The following is an 18,303-nucleotide window of genomic DNA, read 5'->3' as shown; positions in this document are numbered from 1 at the left end:
GGCACACATCTTAATCTGCCATAGACTTAAACTGTTTCTCCTGTAAATTTGTCGACATTCACGATAATACCACCGAACATCTTTCTCCCGAACCGAAATTCAAACTCTAGAATTAGAACTAGGCTCTTGATACCAGTTTGTTATAACGGAAGTAAAAAAAATTATAATAAACATAAAGAAAAGAACACAAATAGCCAAGAAAAGTTTTATTAATCTTGAGGATACAGATTACGGCATACGTTTGGGTTATGCTCATACAGATTACAGACTATATGTTTAGGTTATGTCCTAAAGGGTTTATATAGTAATCTCTAGGCGGGTACAGAAAAACACAGAAAATAGGTCAAAAACAGATAACTCTCTAAAAATAGAATCAAAACATATTCTAACAGAACGAGTGTTATTCGTTAAATATACTTTACAAAATAATATATTTAGTAATATTTTGATTGCAAACATAAGTGATATTTAACGTGTCCCATAAAATCGGGGTCTACATAAAAAATTACTCATTTTTGTAAATATGAGCGACTCATATATGACTGAATCATTCATGTGTAAAATTTTATCGGAATGGTTCATGTGATGCTATATTCCCTTTTTTATCCATCTTCAGTGTTCATTCAAGAAGTATTCAGGGGCCAAACAGGTCTAAGTTTTAATTAAACATTGGCTAAACAATGGCAAACTCAGCAGACTCAAGGGCATCCTACGTAATTAGCTGAATAATTAAGTACTGTGTATAAAGATTGACCATGTTTTTCAGAAGCTAGCCGTATAATTTAATCCTCCTGTGCTGTAAGCGTTAAAAACACAAATGGTTTTTAGAACCGTCATTATTGAATAAATTAAACACCTTAACTGTAACAGAGATGTAACATGTCAGAAGTAACGTTCGGGGATTAGATTCAACGAGATTCACATTTGAAGAATAGTCTTACAAACATGCTAAGCCACTAAACGGTCGTAAAGTAACAGCCAACTTAGATATATTCCGCCACCACAAGTTGTCGGCACCTTTCAACTTTACAAGTAGTTGCCCACTACTCTAATTTTAAGCACGAGTTTTAGACCTTTTAATCAACTTGTTTTTTTTATGAGAAAGTCAAATCCAGCGTTTTGATACGACTGGTTACAAACAAGACAAATTAAGTTTTGTACAACTTATTAAACTGTTCGTGACCTAGTATTTAGTTGAGAAGTTAATTGTACTTGAAAAGTCTTCTCTAATTTGTGACACTCTCTCTACACACTATGTGTTTTGCGTGTTTTGACTTTTTTTTATGTTTGATTTCCAAACTTCTCTCCAACCACAACTGGATTAACATATATAACCATACCATCTCTACTTCTGGTAATCATTTCAAACCAATTCTCAACTTCCTCTACCTTATTATTTGATCAAATTTGTCAACTCTAAATAAACCTTGTTTCTTGCTTCTTGATTGATTCAGATCTTTTTGTAAAATATTATAATGGACGAGCTTGATATTCCTAACTTCTTTCTGTGTCCGATTTCGCTGGAAATCATGAAAGATCCGGTGATTCTTTCCACGGGGATAACGTATGATCGGATGAGTATCGAAAAATGGATATTTTCGGGGAAAAACGATACATGTCCTGTGACGAAACAAAAGCTTGGAGATGCAGAATTGACGCCGAATCATACACTACGACGACTTATTCAGTCTTGGTGCACCCTGAATGCATCGTATGGGGTTGAAAGGATCCCAACGCCAAGGCCTCCGATCACCAAATCACAACTCATGAAGCTTCTTAATGACTCCAAGTCCCCGAAGCTACAAATGGAGTGTCTTAGAAAGCTTAAATTAATTGTTTCAGAAAATGAAACAAACAAACGTTGCATGGAAGATGCAGGTGCATCCGAGATCTTGGCTTCGATTATCACAACCTGCAATATTGCATCGTCAAATGCAAACGAAGACGAGTTTGAACTCAGCAGACCTGATGATGAAGCACTTAACATTTTGTGTCACCTTCAATTATCAGAAAAAAGCCTCAAGTCTCTTAACGGAGAAAAAGGAGAGTTCATTGAGTCATTGATGCGTCTGATGCAATGTGATAACTACCAATCTCGAACTTACTCAGTAATCTTGTTGAAATCCATTCTCAAAGTCGCTGATCCACTACAAAAGACGGTCTTGAAACGTGAATTATTTGTTGAACTAGTGCAACTTTTGCGTGATCAGATATCATCCAAGGCCTCAAAAGCTGCATTGCAACTATTAATCAATATATGCGCTGTAGGTAGAAACCGGATCAAAGCTGTAGAAGCCGGGGCAGTTAGCGTAATGATTGATTTTCTCTGCGACCATTCATCGCAGAAAAGAGTGTGCGAGATGGTTCTTGTAGTGCTGGATCAGCTTTGCCAATGCGCGGAAGGACGAGCAGAGCTATTGAATCATGGAGCTGGATTAGCAGTTGTGTCGAAAAAGATACTTAGGGTTTCGCAATTGGCTAGCGAGAAGGCTGTAAAGATTTTACTATCTATTGCAAAGTTTTCAGCAACTAGTCCAAATGTTCTTCAGGAGATGTTGCATCTTGGAGTTGTCGGAAAGTTGTGCTTGGTGCTTCAAATGGATTGCGGAGAAAAGATTAAAGATAGAGCTGCTGAAATACTCAAATTGCACGCTCGGGCATGGAAGAACACTTCATGTTTGCCAACGAACTTGCGTACTTCATATCCTTCTTGAACTCAAGACTTGCATGTAGATAGAACCTTATACATAAACGTAATTTGATGTACGATACATTTCCTGCAAAAATTATGCAGGCGCAACTTTCTTGTAAATTTAATTTATATTTATAAATCAATATGATAGTTTGATCCGTTCCTTCGGGTTCTTATTATATTTCTTTTCGCAAACCACTTTATGGAAAAAACTATATTCAAAAGTAAATTCCAGCAAAAAATGATAATTTTCACAAAAACATATTGTTACGCCCAGATTTGTGCGCAGATGCAAGAACATCCTTCGGTCGTCCAAGAACAGCCTTCGGCTTAGACCTGAAAGTGAAGAAAATGCGAGCGTTTGTCTCCCGATTTATCTCCTATGTGAGAATCAGTAATCAGAGTGTAGAAGTAGGTTTGAGAATACGAGAAAGTAGAGAGAGTTTGAGTGTGTAGAGAATTGTGTGTGTTTCTTACATTCTCTGGGGTACTTATACTAATACCTGCAGTTAATGTTCGTCCGTTATGAGAAGAATCCAGAAGAACCTTGGAGGAGAGAAATAGGGGCAACCGTTTTGATTTTGTGTTTATGAACAACTGGTTGAAAGCTAAGTGGGCCTTCGTCCTTGAAAGCTATGCGGTCCTTTGGCCCAATGATCCTAAAGGTCGATGGGGCTTCGTTCATTGGGCCTTATTGAGCCTATAGCTAACATGTCCCTGTCTTTCATCCGGCCCATCAGTCGATCGATAGACATCATCCTTGGCCCATTTTGGGGTAAAAATCCTATGACATTCCTTCTGTTTTCACTTTGGTTCGACCGTACACGTGGCAATATCATGGGGAACTCGAGACCCATTAAGGTGACAATTGTCCCATCATGTGTATCCACTATCTCATCATGGACATAGAATCTCAAGCGTTTTCATCTTGGCTGTCGATTTCAAAAATGCCCAGAGACGGTATTTTGGCACCCAATCGTTCTTTTGGGCGCCTATATAAATACCCAAGCCTTTACTTGCTTTCATTTTCTCACCCAAGCACTAAAGAAAGTTCAAGCACCAGCAAACAACACTCCCAAGTTTCAGACAAATTCAAGACAGGCAGCGTTAACTCCATCTTTCCAGACCACCCTATTTCTCTCGAGCAACATCTTAAAATTAGTAAGTTGTGGTTATTTTTATTTCTTTGAATGTGCTTTATTTTTCTTGAATACTTTTCTTTAACTTTGGATCCTTTTGTGGATTGCGAATGGGTAGTATCTAGGAGTAGTATAAGGGTTTTTTTTCCTTTTTTTTGGGTCTACTGGGGTTTGGTTGTTCTGGAAATCTACTGGCTTTAAAGATGGAATGCAAGGTATATCTTGGAAAGAACTTCCTTCGGGATATTCTTTCCTTGGAATATCCTTCGGGAGCCGACCCTTGGTGTCTTTTCAATCTTCTTCTTTTTTAAAGTCCTGGGTTTAAAGATGGCAAGCGAGGTGTTCTTGGGGAAGAACTTCGTTCGGGAGGATCTTGATTTAGAACACCCTTCGGAAGCCGACCCTGGGCACCTTCTAGTCTTTAGTCTAAGAGTAGTTCATTCGGTCTTGGGATGTGGACTCGGTCCATTCTTTATCTTTAGTTTTCTTTTGTTTATTCATCCGAGTACATGGATTAATTAGTTTCCTTATTTTTGAATATAGGGACATGGACCGATCGAACACCTTAGCGTGGACTTTTTAGCTCGGTCGCTTCGTAGCCTGCGACTAACAACTCAAGCAATAAAACCAAACATCAGTGGGCCAAAGCACGTCGAGTTTTCGGTATGACGCGGGGTCGATCCTCCCAAGTTTTTGTGCCCAATCTGAGCGATGAGGAGAAAGATCTTTAAGCTGTCTTGATCGATACAAAGGTGGATAAGTTCATTGCCGAAGAGTATAGGGATAAGAATTGGCTGCTCATTTTGTGTGGTGGGGGTAACTGATTTCCTTCGTTCTTCTTTGTTTTGTGTTTTTCATATCCTGCATCTTCCTTCGTCTTTCTATATATTTTTTTCACCTAGTGATTTTAACATTAGTTTCTTCAAATCCTTCTTCTATTTTCCTTTTCAGTGTCCTCTAGGGAAGCATTGATTCAGAGGAAAAAACTTAAGGGCGCCCGAAGAGGCGAAGCTAGCGGAGGCAGCCAAGAAGAAGGATGTCCTTGATTCTTCGGCTGTTGTAGGGAGAGAATGTTGATGGAGCGTATATTGCTCGCCAAGAACCACCTGCCTTAGAGGAGACTAGGGGGAATGCCTTGAGTTCTTGGGCGAAGGGGCCCCTGGTAGAAGGCTTCGGAGCCGAGATGGGGTCGTTCAGACATGTGTCCCAAATTGAGATGTATTGATGAGCGACCATATGATGTACCCGACCATGGAGGCCATGAAGGAATTTGCTTCTGATTCTCTGCCATGGGCTTCAGCCATTCGCTCTTCGTTGTGGCCTCGCTGATGGAGGCTTGCACAGAGATGATGTATTTCCTCTCCCTGATAAGTGTTGATTTTTTATGTTTGGTTCGTTGCTTTCCCACTTGTTCTTTTTGTTATTCGCACTAATTGACCATTTACCTTGTGTATTTTTTTGGCAGGCTACTCATTGGGCCACTGCTTTTGAGGACAAGGTATAGGACATGCAGGCCCAGATGGCTCAAATGGACGATCTAGAGCAAAGGGCCTGCTGAAGAGGAGCTCAGGAGAGTCCAGCTGCAGAACGAAATTCTGGTCAGCCATGCCACAGTAATGTAGGATGACAAGTAGCGGTTGGAGGGGGACTTGGCGTAGGCGAACATGCGCATCATTCATCGGAATGATTAGCTGAAGAAGTGTTTGCAGGAAAACACACACAAAAATACACACAAGCTTACGCGATCACAAGTAGTATAAGATTTAAGTCAAGTTCGTTCCTAGAGAGACTGGTTTAGGTTAAGTTTAAATTATGCACTTATGCAACAATGTATGATTATCGTTCACAGCTAAGACAAGTAACAAATTTGAGTTGATTAACTACTTAAGAGATTATACTAGCATGCATTAACTAAGAGATTAAAAGTAAATTACTTATATGAGAATAAAATATGGGATTCTAACTTCATTAAATACTTCATTCAAAGTTTATGTCTTTATCAATAGTGTGTGATGGTGATGATCACTAATCAGATAAAACGAAATTAGTATTCGCTATCTTTCGATATATGTTTACCCTATTACTGAGCATCCACAATCAAGATAGAAGCCAAATAGACATCAATTATGCTTAGACCCTATATGCACGGTTTAAGAACAAGTTATTTATTATGATGACATATAGTAGGTATAAGATGGTTAAAATTACTCCACGATTTATGAATGTCAATTTATACATAAACCTATGCTAGCATGGCAAGTTCTAAACCTCTATATTCAATGTCGCTTCAATAGAGATTAACAAACAATCTTCGATGTTAGCTACGCATCAAAGATGAATAAGCACAACCAAACTAGAAAATCATAAATCACCACACACTAAAGATTAAAACAATCAACTATTGAAAACCATAAATAAATCCGCTAGAACCCCATGACAACGATTAGTTCATGATCGAACACATCGTCACCATGGGTTCCAATGAAAACATGATACTAAATAAGTTCAGAATACTACGCAAGAATATAATAAGTACTAGGGTTTAGAATAAATCAAAAGCAAGCATCCAAAAGTATCGCCTAAATCGAAGAATACAAAAGAATGAACTAATTATTCTTCTCATTAGCCGTCTTGTGTGCTTTTGATCTTCTTAATGTTCTCCCCTAACTTCCTTCTTAATAAAAATGTCTTCTTAACATTATATATAAGCCCCGGTTGACCCGGACTCTTCAAATCACCCAATCAGGCTCAAATCAGGATTCTACAACAGGTGTCAGGCGCGGGCGCGCTTAGTTGGGCGTGGGCGCGCTCCCTTACTAACATAACTGGCATGCTATAGGGCGCGGGCGCGCTGTCCTTCTGGAGAATTTTCTACATTTTCTTGATTCTTGCTCTGATCTTCGTGCAAACTTCCGAAACTCTGTTCCCTGATCTCTTATCAACATAAAATCATTTGAAAGCTCAATTCCATCTCCGATTAGTGCCCTTCTAAACACAAAACACAACAAAAATCCCAAATACTTGAGTCCAAAACACCAACTTAAGCCAATATGAAGCGTTCCAAGTGGATATACATTCCACTTATCACACCCCCAAACTTAAATCGATGATTGTCCTCAAGCATAAATAGACTCGAAACTGAAAACACAATGAATGCTTGAATGCAACTAATATGATAATGCAACGATCCCCTAAGAATAACCATAACCAATCAACAAGCAAATGTCGCTAAGAATGTAATGACTCTAAATAGAGCTCGACTAAATCCCATAAACCAACTTATAAACCAGAAACGTGCGTGTGCGAAATGTTTATCAGATATACTCTCAACACTAGATCAATAATCATATCCTATTTTTCGCCAAAACAATCACAAGTTTATAAATAGAATGAACGTTAAACACATAATGACTCACAACACCTCATTTTTACTAGAGTTATACAAGGATTCATGTTATTATACTGAAACATAAACACAAAAATGCTTATTTGACCGTGCAATAAATGAGGTCCCAAAAGACTTATACAATAATACCCATATAGCGAGCGTTAGGTTATCGGATCCCAGACTATACAAGCCTTAGGTCACAAGGAACAAAGTCCCCCGGAACTTAATAACTCGAGTATTAAAGAGCTCACTCGTGGCCAATTCTGCATAAACACATAACAACACATTTTTTTTCCTTTTCTCTTTTTTCTTTTTTCTCTTTTTTTTCTCAATGATTCTGAATGAGTGCGTTTCGGTCCATATCATTCAACCCTAGACTACTCGTAAAAATATGAGCCTATTAGTCGCTAAACACGTGCTAAAATTCACGCAAGTATACGCGTTCACAAGTAATATACAATTATTTCTAGTTAGTTCCCACAGGGACATGCTTAGATTAACTTGTGATTTATGCACTTATGCAACAATGACATGACTATTATTCAATTCTAAGATGAATAACAAATTGGGTTTTCATTATACTACGATTAACTATTGAGAATTATACTAAAGAACATTAACTAAAGAGAGTAAAGAGAGTTGATCAATATATAACACAAACATGAGATTCTAACTTTATTAAGTACTTCATTCAATAGCCTTTTCGTTCTTAACCTTAGCATGTAATGGTGATGACACTAATCAGATAACACGAAACAGATAAAAGCCAACTTTCGTTGTACGAGTACCATACTACCAGACATCCACAAAAGAGATAGAAGATGAATATACACCAATTATATTGAGACCCTATATGTCTATAGAATTTGACAACATAATGTTTTAATGCACAAGTTATCTATCGTGATTACATAGGGCAAGTAAGATGGTTAAAATTACCTACAAATCATGCATAACAATAACACATGAACCTATGTGTAATATCCGGGATATCGTGTGTAATAATTTTTATCCATAAATGATTATTATGTGATTATTATGTGATTTTTGGTGAATTATTGGATGATTGGTCTGGATATGTGGATGCTTAACTGTGGAAAAGTATAAGTATGTTAATTTTATTATGTCCAGAATAAAATAATTAAGGTATTTTTCTAGTAATTTTTGGAGTGTTATATGATTTTATATTGATTTATGAATTTATTAATTTTTTTCTGAATAATTACAAAATTATTTTATAAAGCCGGGAATCGTCCAACTTCAACCATTTTTATGTTTTTACAACCCGAAACTCTTCCGAAAACCTCTTCCTAACCTAATATGGTAATTCTGGACATTTTCCTTGTTTTGACTTTTTCAATCCGGATTACGGTTTGACCCGTGCGCGGCCCGTCGCAAGATTTTTGATACAATAATCATTTCGGTGAATCAACAAAACTCGTATTCTAGAAAGACAGGATATTATTACATTATTTTCGTGTAAAGTATTTTATAAAAAGCCCGGTTTGGATAATTATCCAATAAGGGTACTAAATCAGATCATTTTTGCAATTACTTAGCGACTAAGTAACTAATTTATTGATCCAAAACGATCCAACACAAACCAATATTCCATAAATATATATAGCCCTTTTATTATTTCATTTTATTCGTATAATTATAATCGATCAGTAGAAATATAGAATTTATAGAGAAAATCCTTAAAAACGTTGCGTTCTTCATAATCAAACCCACGAACGAAGGCGTTATCGAACTCCGATTCGGGCGTGCAATATATCAAATAGAAGCTCTCGAAAAGCTCTTTCTGAATCAATCCATTCTTTTAGTGCAAAAATCAAGGTATTTTTCTTATTTAATTATTTTATTTCAAATTATTTAAATAATAAATTAAAAAAATTTGTTCTTGATGTTGTTTATATGATTTGATGCTAGAATCATGTAGATCTTTTCTTCCTGGTCATTTTGGTATATTATATGAATGATTTGGAGTTCAATAACATGTTCAAATTGTTGTTTGATTCTCGAATAATAAAATTAGGGTTTATGAAGTTTGAATGTTCTTAATTGGAAATTAGGTGTTTTTACTCTAAGGGTTATTAGTTTAATCGGATGATACGATTAAATAGATCGTGTAAAAATGGATTGATTGACGATGGTCAGCAATACGGAGTGTAACCGAAGCGATTTCGCCAGAAAATAATACCTCGCCGGCGGCGGAAAACTTCGACAAAGTTTTCCGGATTGTTCAGGCGTTATTTGAATGTTTGGTTGCCACCATTAAATTCCTGGTAAGCAATAGAGTAATTCTGGAGGTTCTGACCGGATTCTGGGTGATTGAACGCCTCTAGCGTCGTCTCCGACGACGTTTTGCGGCGACTTGGGGGTGGCGGTGGTCAAATACCCGTTTAGCCCCCAGGGTTTTACAAGTTATACAGTTGAACCCCTATAGTTTGCAAAATTTGCAAATTTTGTACTCCTGTTTCGAAAACTTTTAGAAATTTCATTTCTATTTATTTTGAATTTCAGAAAATTGTTTTTAATATTTAAAAATTCTAAAATTCATTATTTTTAATTCTAAAAATTATTTTTTAATTCAAAAATAAATCAAAATTATTTAATTAATTAATTTTAGTTGATAATTAATTATTTAATTAGTTAATTAATTTAAATATTAATTGATTAATTAATTTAATTAGTTATTTATTAATTTTAATTATATTTAAATATTTATTTTAATTTAAAAATTCCGAAAAATAGTTTCAAGGTTTAAAATATTATTTAAAATTATTTTCAAAGCCCAATAATTAATATTTAATTATTTTAAAGTCAGATTTGGGTGTTTAAACCCTGTTATTTAATTATAAATTAATTCAGAGACCCTTTTAATTCCAAAACATGTTAAAAAATTCGTATTAAATACTTGGAAAATTATTTCAACCCCGAATCTTCTTTGAAAAATTATTTTGATCGAATATCATGTATGCTATATGCTACGTGCTATCAGATTGATATGTTATATGCCTATGTGGTTATTGTTTGACTATTTTAGTCATAACTTTCAATCCGTAAATCGGATTTGGGTAAAACGAAAGGTAGATAAAAGCTTATGACGTCTATATGACGATTAGAATGATATGAGATTATGTATTGATAGATACTTGTGATGCCTAGAAGAATAAGCGAGACATAGAAAAGAAAGCCAATGATCAATAAATAAAAATGAACTGTAGAAAAAGAAAGTAAGTGATCGATGAATAGAAGCAAGACATAAAAAAAAGAAGGAAAGTGATGGAAAAGTAAAACTGTTAGATGGGTACGAGTAAAGTTGGAAATCATCGGTGATAAGGAAAGTACTTCTGAACCTTTCTTCAAGATATATTACATATATTTTTAAACTTTCTCATAACATGTTGCTAGTATTCAAAACAACTCTTGTTTTATATTGAAATCGCTTTAAACTATTTGATAGGGATAAATAAATCCTGATTATGTAATTAAATATTACAGTAATTATACATGATTTGGGCTGCTAGGCCCAATAAAAAGATGTATGACATTCAGACCAAAAAGGTCAACATATTGATCAGGCCTGATGGACCAGATCAGGCCTGATGGAACAAAGAAGGCCCAAAAACCCTGATTATTTATTAATTTCGTAATTAATAAATAAGGGAGGAAAACAGCTATTAAGATAAGTCCTAGTGGGGATATAAATCCTTGTAGATTGGCCTCCAAGGAACCTCATGGGATAAGGAATCAACTTCCTACTTCCTAGGACTCCTAAGTCTATCCTAATTCAGAGACTTGACCACCAAGTCTCCTATACCAAGTCCAATTCAAGGACTCCCACATCTATATAAGGGGCCTCACCCCACAAATCAGAACTATGTTTTTTGGCTTGATTCTCTAATTCACAGAGATACGTAGGCATCTCGTAAAGGCAGAGTTAAGCTACGAAACACGAGAGCAGCCATTAAAGGCCTTGAGCTCCCGAACCTTAGTAATAAATACAGTAAATAATAACCTTAGTTTTTTATCCATAACATTTGGCACCGTCTGTGGGAAAGCACGACAATAACCATGGCGAGAACACGGAGAAAAATTAGAGCTCTGGAGGAAGGAACACCATCGGGGACAACCCAGGTGATTTCGTCAACCGTGGAGATACCTCCCCACTCAACTTATGCATCTACTCAAGGGGAAGCCCAGATTGGGGCAACTCAACCTCAGCCACAAAAGACGACTCCCTCGACTATTCAAGGTACGAATCCTCAAGTTCAACAAGTACATGTACCTGTGAGTTCTCGATCCGTCGGGTATGAATATTCAACTATTGTTACTACTAACCCCCCTTATGGGATGCCCCTTTACCCCGAGGTTGGAGGAAGTGGACATGCTGGGCGAAGTGAAGCATGAGGGCAATCGCCCCCTACATACGAGGTTTGGCTCCTATCCCCGAGGATCAGGAATTTTCTTGTCCTTACACTGAGAGAGACTCCGAATCTTCGGATGATGAAGTGGCCCCAAGAAGGAGGCGTGCTGGCAAAGAGCCGATGGCTGATGGAAGTCAACGCCCTCAAAGCACCCAAGGGGCGAATCCCCAAGAAGTGCAGGAAAGGATCAGGGCTCATGAGGCTGAGATTCAAAGGCTGAGGCGCGACGTGGAGGCGCACCAAACCACCAGACCCCAAGCACCTCCTAGAGGGAGAAATCCTCCTCCCATCATAGACCTGGACGGTCCGGTGCAGAGAAGGGCTGTTGTCCCAAGGGCTGATCCGAGCAATCTTCTTCCCCTTGGAGATCCTGATGATCCTACTCCACCCTTCACTGAAGGAATAATGAATACCCATATCTCAAGAAAGTTCAAGATGCCAACTATCAAAGCTTATGATGGCACGGGAGACCCCGCTAATCATGTTAGAACATTCTCTAATGCACTGCTGTTGCAACCCGTGAATGATGCTATAAAGTGCCGGGCCTTCCCTCAAACCCTGTCGGGTATGGATCAAAGGTGGTACAGTCGCTTGCCCCCAAACTCTATTGGGTCGTTCAGAGAATTAAGCCAGGCTTTTATTAAGAAATTCTTCAGTGGGAGAGTTCATGAGAAAAGTTCTGCATCTCTTATGAGCATTGTACAGGGGGCAAAGGAATCCTTGAGAGATTACCTGAATCTTTTCACAAAGGAGGCTTTAAAAGTCCCAGACCTTGATGATAAGTTAGCCATGATAGCGCTGCCACAAGGAACTAGGGATGAGTTTTTTAAGATGTCCTTGGCCAAACGTCCCCTGAAAGTATGTTGCAGCTCCAGGAGAGGGCAGGGAAGTATATCAAAGTCGAAGAAAGCATGAGGAAGACCGTAGTGAGTAATGAGCCCACTGTAGGCAAGAAGCGAAAGACTGATCTGGAGTATATCGCTAAGGACAAGTATCCTAGAACCGAGAAAAACCCTGACTCAACCCCCAAGAAGGGAGGACCTGGGCAAAAGTTCACCGAATATGCTAAGTTGAATGCTCCTAGAAGCCAGATCTTGATGGAAATCGAGAAAGATCGAGATATTCGTTGGCCTAAGCCCCTAAAGGCTGATCCTGCCAAGCTAGACAAAAGCAAGTATTGCAGATTTCACAAAGATGTTGGTCACGACACCGATGAGTGTAGGCAGCTGAAAGATGAAATTGAGTTCCTCATTCGAAAAGGAAGATTGAACAAATACACTGGAGAAGGAGGGGACAGGAATAATAATGGAAGGAAGAACTTTGAAGATCGTAGGAGGGACCAAGACGATCAAGGGCGAAACCCCCAACCTAGAGGACCAGTTATAAACACAATTTATGGAGGGCCGCGACCTCGAGGGCCTGTGATAAACAAGATCTTTGGAGGTCCAACTGCTGCTGGATTGTCCAAAAATTCCAGAAAGGCATATACTAGAGAGGTTATGCATATTGTTGGAGAAGCCCCGAAGAGGGCCAGGACAGAAGTAACATTGGCTTTTGATGATTCTGACCTAGAGGGTGTGAAGTTTCCTCATGACGACCCGCTGGTCATAACACCGGTAATAGGAAATAGCCCGATCAAGAGGGTCCTTGTGGATAATGGTGCTTCAGTGGATATCTTGCTCCATGACGTCTTTCTAAGGATGGGGTATAACGACTCCCAGTTGACACCAACCGACATGCCGATATATGGATTTGCAGGAGTGGAATGTCCTGTGGAAGGGATAATCAAGTTGCCAACCACCATAGGTCAGGATCCGAGGCAAGCAACGCAGATGTTGGACTTTGTGGTGGTAAAGGCTAGTTCAACTTATAATGCTATCATGGGGAGAACAGGGATACATGCCTTCAAGGCAGTCCCTTCTTCCTACCATTAAGTTATGAAGTATCCCACCCGGAATGGGATTGGAGAGGAGAGAGGAGATCAAAAAATGGCTAGAAGCTGTTATGTGGCCTTTTTAAGGGCAGATGGAGTCGGGGGGCAGGTTCTTCCTATTGAAGATATGGATGTCCGAGAAAATGATGAGAAGAGAGGAAAGCCGGCAGAAGACTTGGTTTCAATTCCTTTAGACCCCGAGAATCCTGAGAGGATGACTTTCATTGGAGCCACATTAGAGGAGCCCCTTAGAGGGAAGTTGGTGAAATTTTTGTAAGAAAATAGTGATGTGTTCGCATGGTCAGCAGCTGATCTTCCAGGCATAGACCCGGAGTTGATTACTCACAAGTTAAACATGGATCCAAGCCGGAAGACAGTGAAACAAAAGAAAAGAAACTTTGCCCCGGAAAGACAAGAGGCTATAAAACAGGAAGTAGAGAAGCTCTTAGAGGCTGGTTTCATTAAGGAGATTCAATTTCCGGAATGGTTAGCAAACCCTGTAATGGTGAAGAAGGCTAATAGAAAGTGGAGGATGTGTATAGACTTCACTGATCTGAATGATGTATGCCCTAAAGACTGTTTTCCGTTGCCAAGGATTGATACTTTGATTGATGCCACTGCTGGGCATGAGATGCTGAGTTTCATTGATGGATTTAGCGGATACAATCATATTAAGATGCACAAGGATGACATTCCAAAGGTATCATTTATCACTAACATTGGTGTTTATTGTTATCTTGTTATGGCATTTGGTCATAAGAATGCAGGAGCCACCTATCAAAGGTTGGTAAATAAAATTTTTAAGGATCTTATTGGTAAGACTATGGAAGTCTATGTTGATGACATGTTAGTCAAGAGTCTGGTAAAGACTGATCATATAACCCATTTGAGGGAAGCTTTTGAGGTCCTGAGGTACCACAAGATGATGTTAATCCTACAAAATATGCTTTCGGGGTAGGAACTGGAAAATTTTTGGGATTGATGGTCTCCAAGAGAGGGATAGAGGCTAACCCCGATAAAATAAAGGCAATCCTGGACATGGAACCACCAAAAACTGTCAAGGATGTTCAGAAGCTCACATGAAGGGTTGCTGCGCTAGGACGATTCATCTCCAAGTCAGGAGACAGGTGCCTATCATTCTTTAAGTCCCTAAAAAATATTAAGGACTTTGTATGGAGTGAGGAAAACCAGAAGGCTTTCGAAGAATTGAAGAAATAAATGGCACAGGCCCCATTGTTGGCCAAGCCAGCTTTGAATGAAGTTTTATTCTTGTACTTGGCTGTTTCAGAGAGTGCCTTGAGCGCTGTGTTGGTTAAGGAGGAACTGAAAGTCCACAAAACCCGTATACTATATCAGCAAAATTCTGCATGGTACTGAGTTTAATTATTCAACTATCGAGAAATTTTCTCTAGCCTTGGTAATGACTTCGAGAAAGCTGCGTCCTTACGTTCAGGCTCATCAGATTGAGGTGCTAACGAATCAGCCCCTGAGAAATATCATTCACAGTCCCAAGGCAAGTAAGAGATTGATTAAGTGGGCAATAGAGCTGGGAGAGTTCGATCTCAAGTATAAGCCACGAACGGCAATAAAAGCCCAGGCACTAGCTGACTTCGTGGTGGAATGTACCATACCCAACCAAGAAGTCGGGGGGCAGGAAAATACCATACCTCAAGACAAGGAAGTCGATAATGGGCACAAAGAGAAGGATGATAAGGAGAAAGAATATTGGGTTCTCTATTTTGATGGAGCATCAAAAACGAATTCAAGTGGAGCAGGTTTGGTCTTACAAAGCCCTGATGGGTTCTTAATTGAGTATGCTATGAAGCTGGACTTCCCAACCACAAATAATGAGGCATAATATGAAGCTCTGGTAGCTGGTCTTGGCCTAGCTGGGACACTTAGAGTCAAAAACTTAAAGGTCCGTGGAGACTCGAAGCTGATCATATCCCAGGTAAAGGGAGAATTTGAGGTAAGGGATGATACAATGGCTAAATATGTCCGTTTAGTAAGGGCGGTGATGACCCAATTTAACGAATGCCATGTTGAGCACATTCCAAGGGAGGAAAATGCTAAGGCAGATGCATTATCAAAATTTGCTTCATCTGAGATAGAAGAAAGTTCAGGGAGTGTATACTATCGCGTTTTGAAAACACGGAGCATTGATGTTAAGCTTGTGGCTCTTATAGGCCTGGGGACGTCATGGATTGATCCTATTAAGGCTCACATTCAAACCGGCTGATTACCAAACGATGCTGCTGAAGCACGAAAATTGGTTGTTCGAGCACTAAGATACTCTTTGATAGATGGAATTCTGTATAAAAGATCTTTCGTGGTTCCCTACTTAAGATGTCTCAGGCCTGATGAGGCTCGCTTGGCTCTTGAAGAAGTACATGAAGGCATATATGGACAACAGTTGGGGGGCAGGGCCTTGGCTCATAAGATAACCCGTTTAGGCTTTTATTGGCCAGAAATGATGGCTGATGCCAAAGAATATGTGAAGAAGTGTGACCGCTGTCAGAAGAATGCACCTGTTGTTAGACAACCCCCCGAGATACTGACCTCTATCAACTCGCCCATCCCCTTTGCTATGTGGGGAATGGATATTCTGGGGCCTTTCCCCATGGCCATGGCACAAAGAAAGTTTCTGATTGTAGCCATTGATTATTTCACCAAATGGATTGAAGCCAAACCCTTGGCCAAAATCACAACTAAGCAGGTTGTACAATTCCTGTGGGAAAATATTATGTGCCGGTATGGAATTCCACGCATCCTAGTTACCGACAACGGAACACAATTCAACAACGAGGAATTCAAGAAGTATTGTGAAGAAAATGAAATTGAGTTACGGTTCACCTCTGTGGCTCACCCGCAAGCCAATGGGCAAACGGAGGTAGCAAATCGAATAATCCTGGATGGACTAAAGAAGAGGATCCAGAAATCAAGAAATAATTGGGTGGATGAGATACTTCCAATATTATGGGCCTATAGGACTACCTGTAGAGTCACGACTGGAGCAACTCCCTTCATGTTGGCATATGGGGCAGAAGCAGTTGTTCTCGTGGAGATATCACATTCCTCTCCAAGGATTCAAGCTTTCAATGCTGGGGAAAATGAGGAAGGACAAAGGTTGGCTCTGGACTTAATTGATGAAGTGCGAGATGAGGCACATGCAAAGATAGTAGAATATTAGAAAAAGGCTTCATTCTACTACAACCTAAGGGTTAAGGAAAGGTTTTTCAAACAAGGTGACCTAGTCTTGAGGAAGATAGAAGCGTCTGGTGTAGGACAAAAAGGGAAGCTTGCCCCGAATTTGGATGGGCCGTAAAGAGTCAAGAGTGTTCAAGGTAGAGGAACCTACAAGCTAGAGACTATGGATGGTTTTGAATTCCCGAGAACTTGGCATGCACAAAACCTGAAGGTTTACTATGTATAGGGCAGTTGGATACGATTCTCACTTGTCAAGATGGCAAGTAGGTTAAAAAGCACCTTGAAGCTTTGCTTGCTTAGGATTTATATGTTCTAGTTTTATTTTGAAGTTTATTAAGTGTGGTGTAAGGGATGAATCCCAAGAGTTGCCATAAACTTGTTTTACAATTATTTAGTTCATCTTATTATAGAACTATTTGGTGCATACTATATGTGATTAAGTTTGCTTATCTATTTTAGTACAAGTACGAGCAAAATAGGAGATAGCTTTTAAAAGGCTAGCAAACTAACAGTACAAGTACTTGAAAATGATAGTAGAAAAGCAAACAAATAACTTAAAATAACATAATAAACCCCGAAGGGTAATAAATTCTGAATACGACTAAGTCAATACATAGAAAGCCACGATTGGCCAAATAAGAAAAACAAACTACTCAAAGATCCTTGAAAAAGTCATCATCAATGTTTCCTTCATCGGCAGCAGTAGAAGAAGGAACTGGCGTAGGATCAGCATCTCGAGGAGAAACAGTTGCGGCCTCTGCAGAAGTAGTAAGAGTAGGAGAAAGAGGAATATCATCAAGAAGAGGCTCTTTCCCAGGAATAACAGGGACTGGATAGGCGGTGAGAGTCACCTCCGGAATCTTCTTCCCAATCTCCTCCACTATCTGCTCCCAACAGCTAGAAAAGGTCTCCGGGAAGTTAGCATCGTACTCAGCATTTAGGACATCCTAAAAGTCCTAAGATTCCTTATACTCAGCTATCACCTCAGCCCGGGCCCTCTGAGCATCCAGCTCCAGCTTACGAACTTTCTCCTTTTCATCTGCCAGCTCCTTCTCTACCTCATGGAAATGAGTGAAGTTGGCCTCGGAAGACTTGAGGTACCTGTCCTTATCTCTCTCAGCAATGGTTAGGCTAGTCCTCACATCCTTCAAATTGTGAAGGGCAGCCTGTATATAGGTATTCATCTACACGAGCATATCCAAATAAAGTAAGTAAGTATGAAAGAATTAAAAAATAGTCAAAAAAGGAGACGAGGAAGAGGCTTACAGAAGCCACGACCTGAGCACCCAGACGCTCAATCTGTAGGTCATCAGAAGACTCTACTATCTCAGCCCTGTCACGAGGCGTAATCACACTCTCAGACCAAACAGCGGCAGCCTCGGAACTCCCTACCACTGTGTCCCTCCTCTGAAGGCCCCAAGTGACGGTGAAAGGAGAGGTATCCTCATCAAGGCTAAGAGGCCTCTGGGATAAAAAGGTAGGGACGGCCTCCTGAACTGTGACTGAAGGGC

The 18,303-nt window shown here is 39.3% G+C and overlaps 1 protein-coding gene across 1 annotated transcript; it reads left to right on the top strand.

Moving 5' to 3' along the window:
- Window positions 1-1,317: 1,317 nt before the first annotated feature.
- On the top strand, window positions 1,318-2,852 carry LOC141708108 (E3 ubiquitin-protein ligase PUB23-like). The gene has a single exon (XM_074511591.1). It carries the CDS (start codon window positions 1,476-1,478, stop codon window positions 2,712-2,714), a length of 1,239 nt encoding a protein of 412 aa, XP_074367692.1. The 5' UTR covers window positions 1,318-1,475; the 3' UTR covers window positions 2,715-2,852.
- Window positions 2,853-18,303: the final 15,451 nt, after the last annotated feature.

The sequence above is a fragment of the Apium graveolens genome, chromosome 2 (assembly GCF_009905375.1).
Source record: "Apium graveolens cultivar Ventura chromosome 2, ASM990537v1, whole genome shotgun sequence".
Lineage (NCBI taxonomy): Eukaryota > Viridiplantae > Streptophyta > Magnoliopsida > Apiales > Apiaceae > Apium > Apium graveolens.
The sequence above is the reverse complement of the archived record's forward strand: the minus strand, read 5'-3'. Positions and strand labels throughout refer to the sequence as shown.

What these genes read in the sequence shown, in the direction of transcription:
- LOC141708108 (XM_074511591.1), top strand. Translation starts at nt 1,476, where the DNA reads ATGGACGAGCTTGATATTCCTAACTTCTTTCTGTGTCCGATTTCGCTG.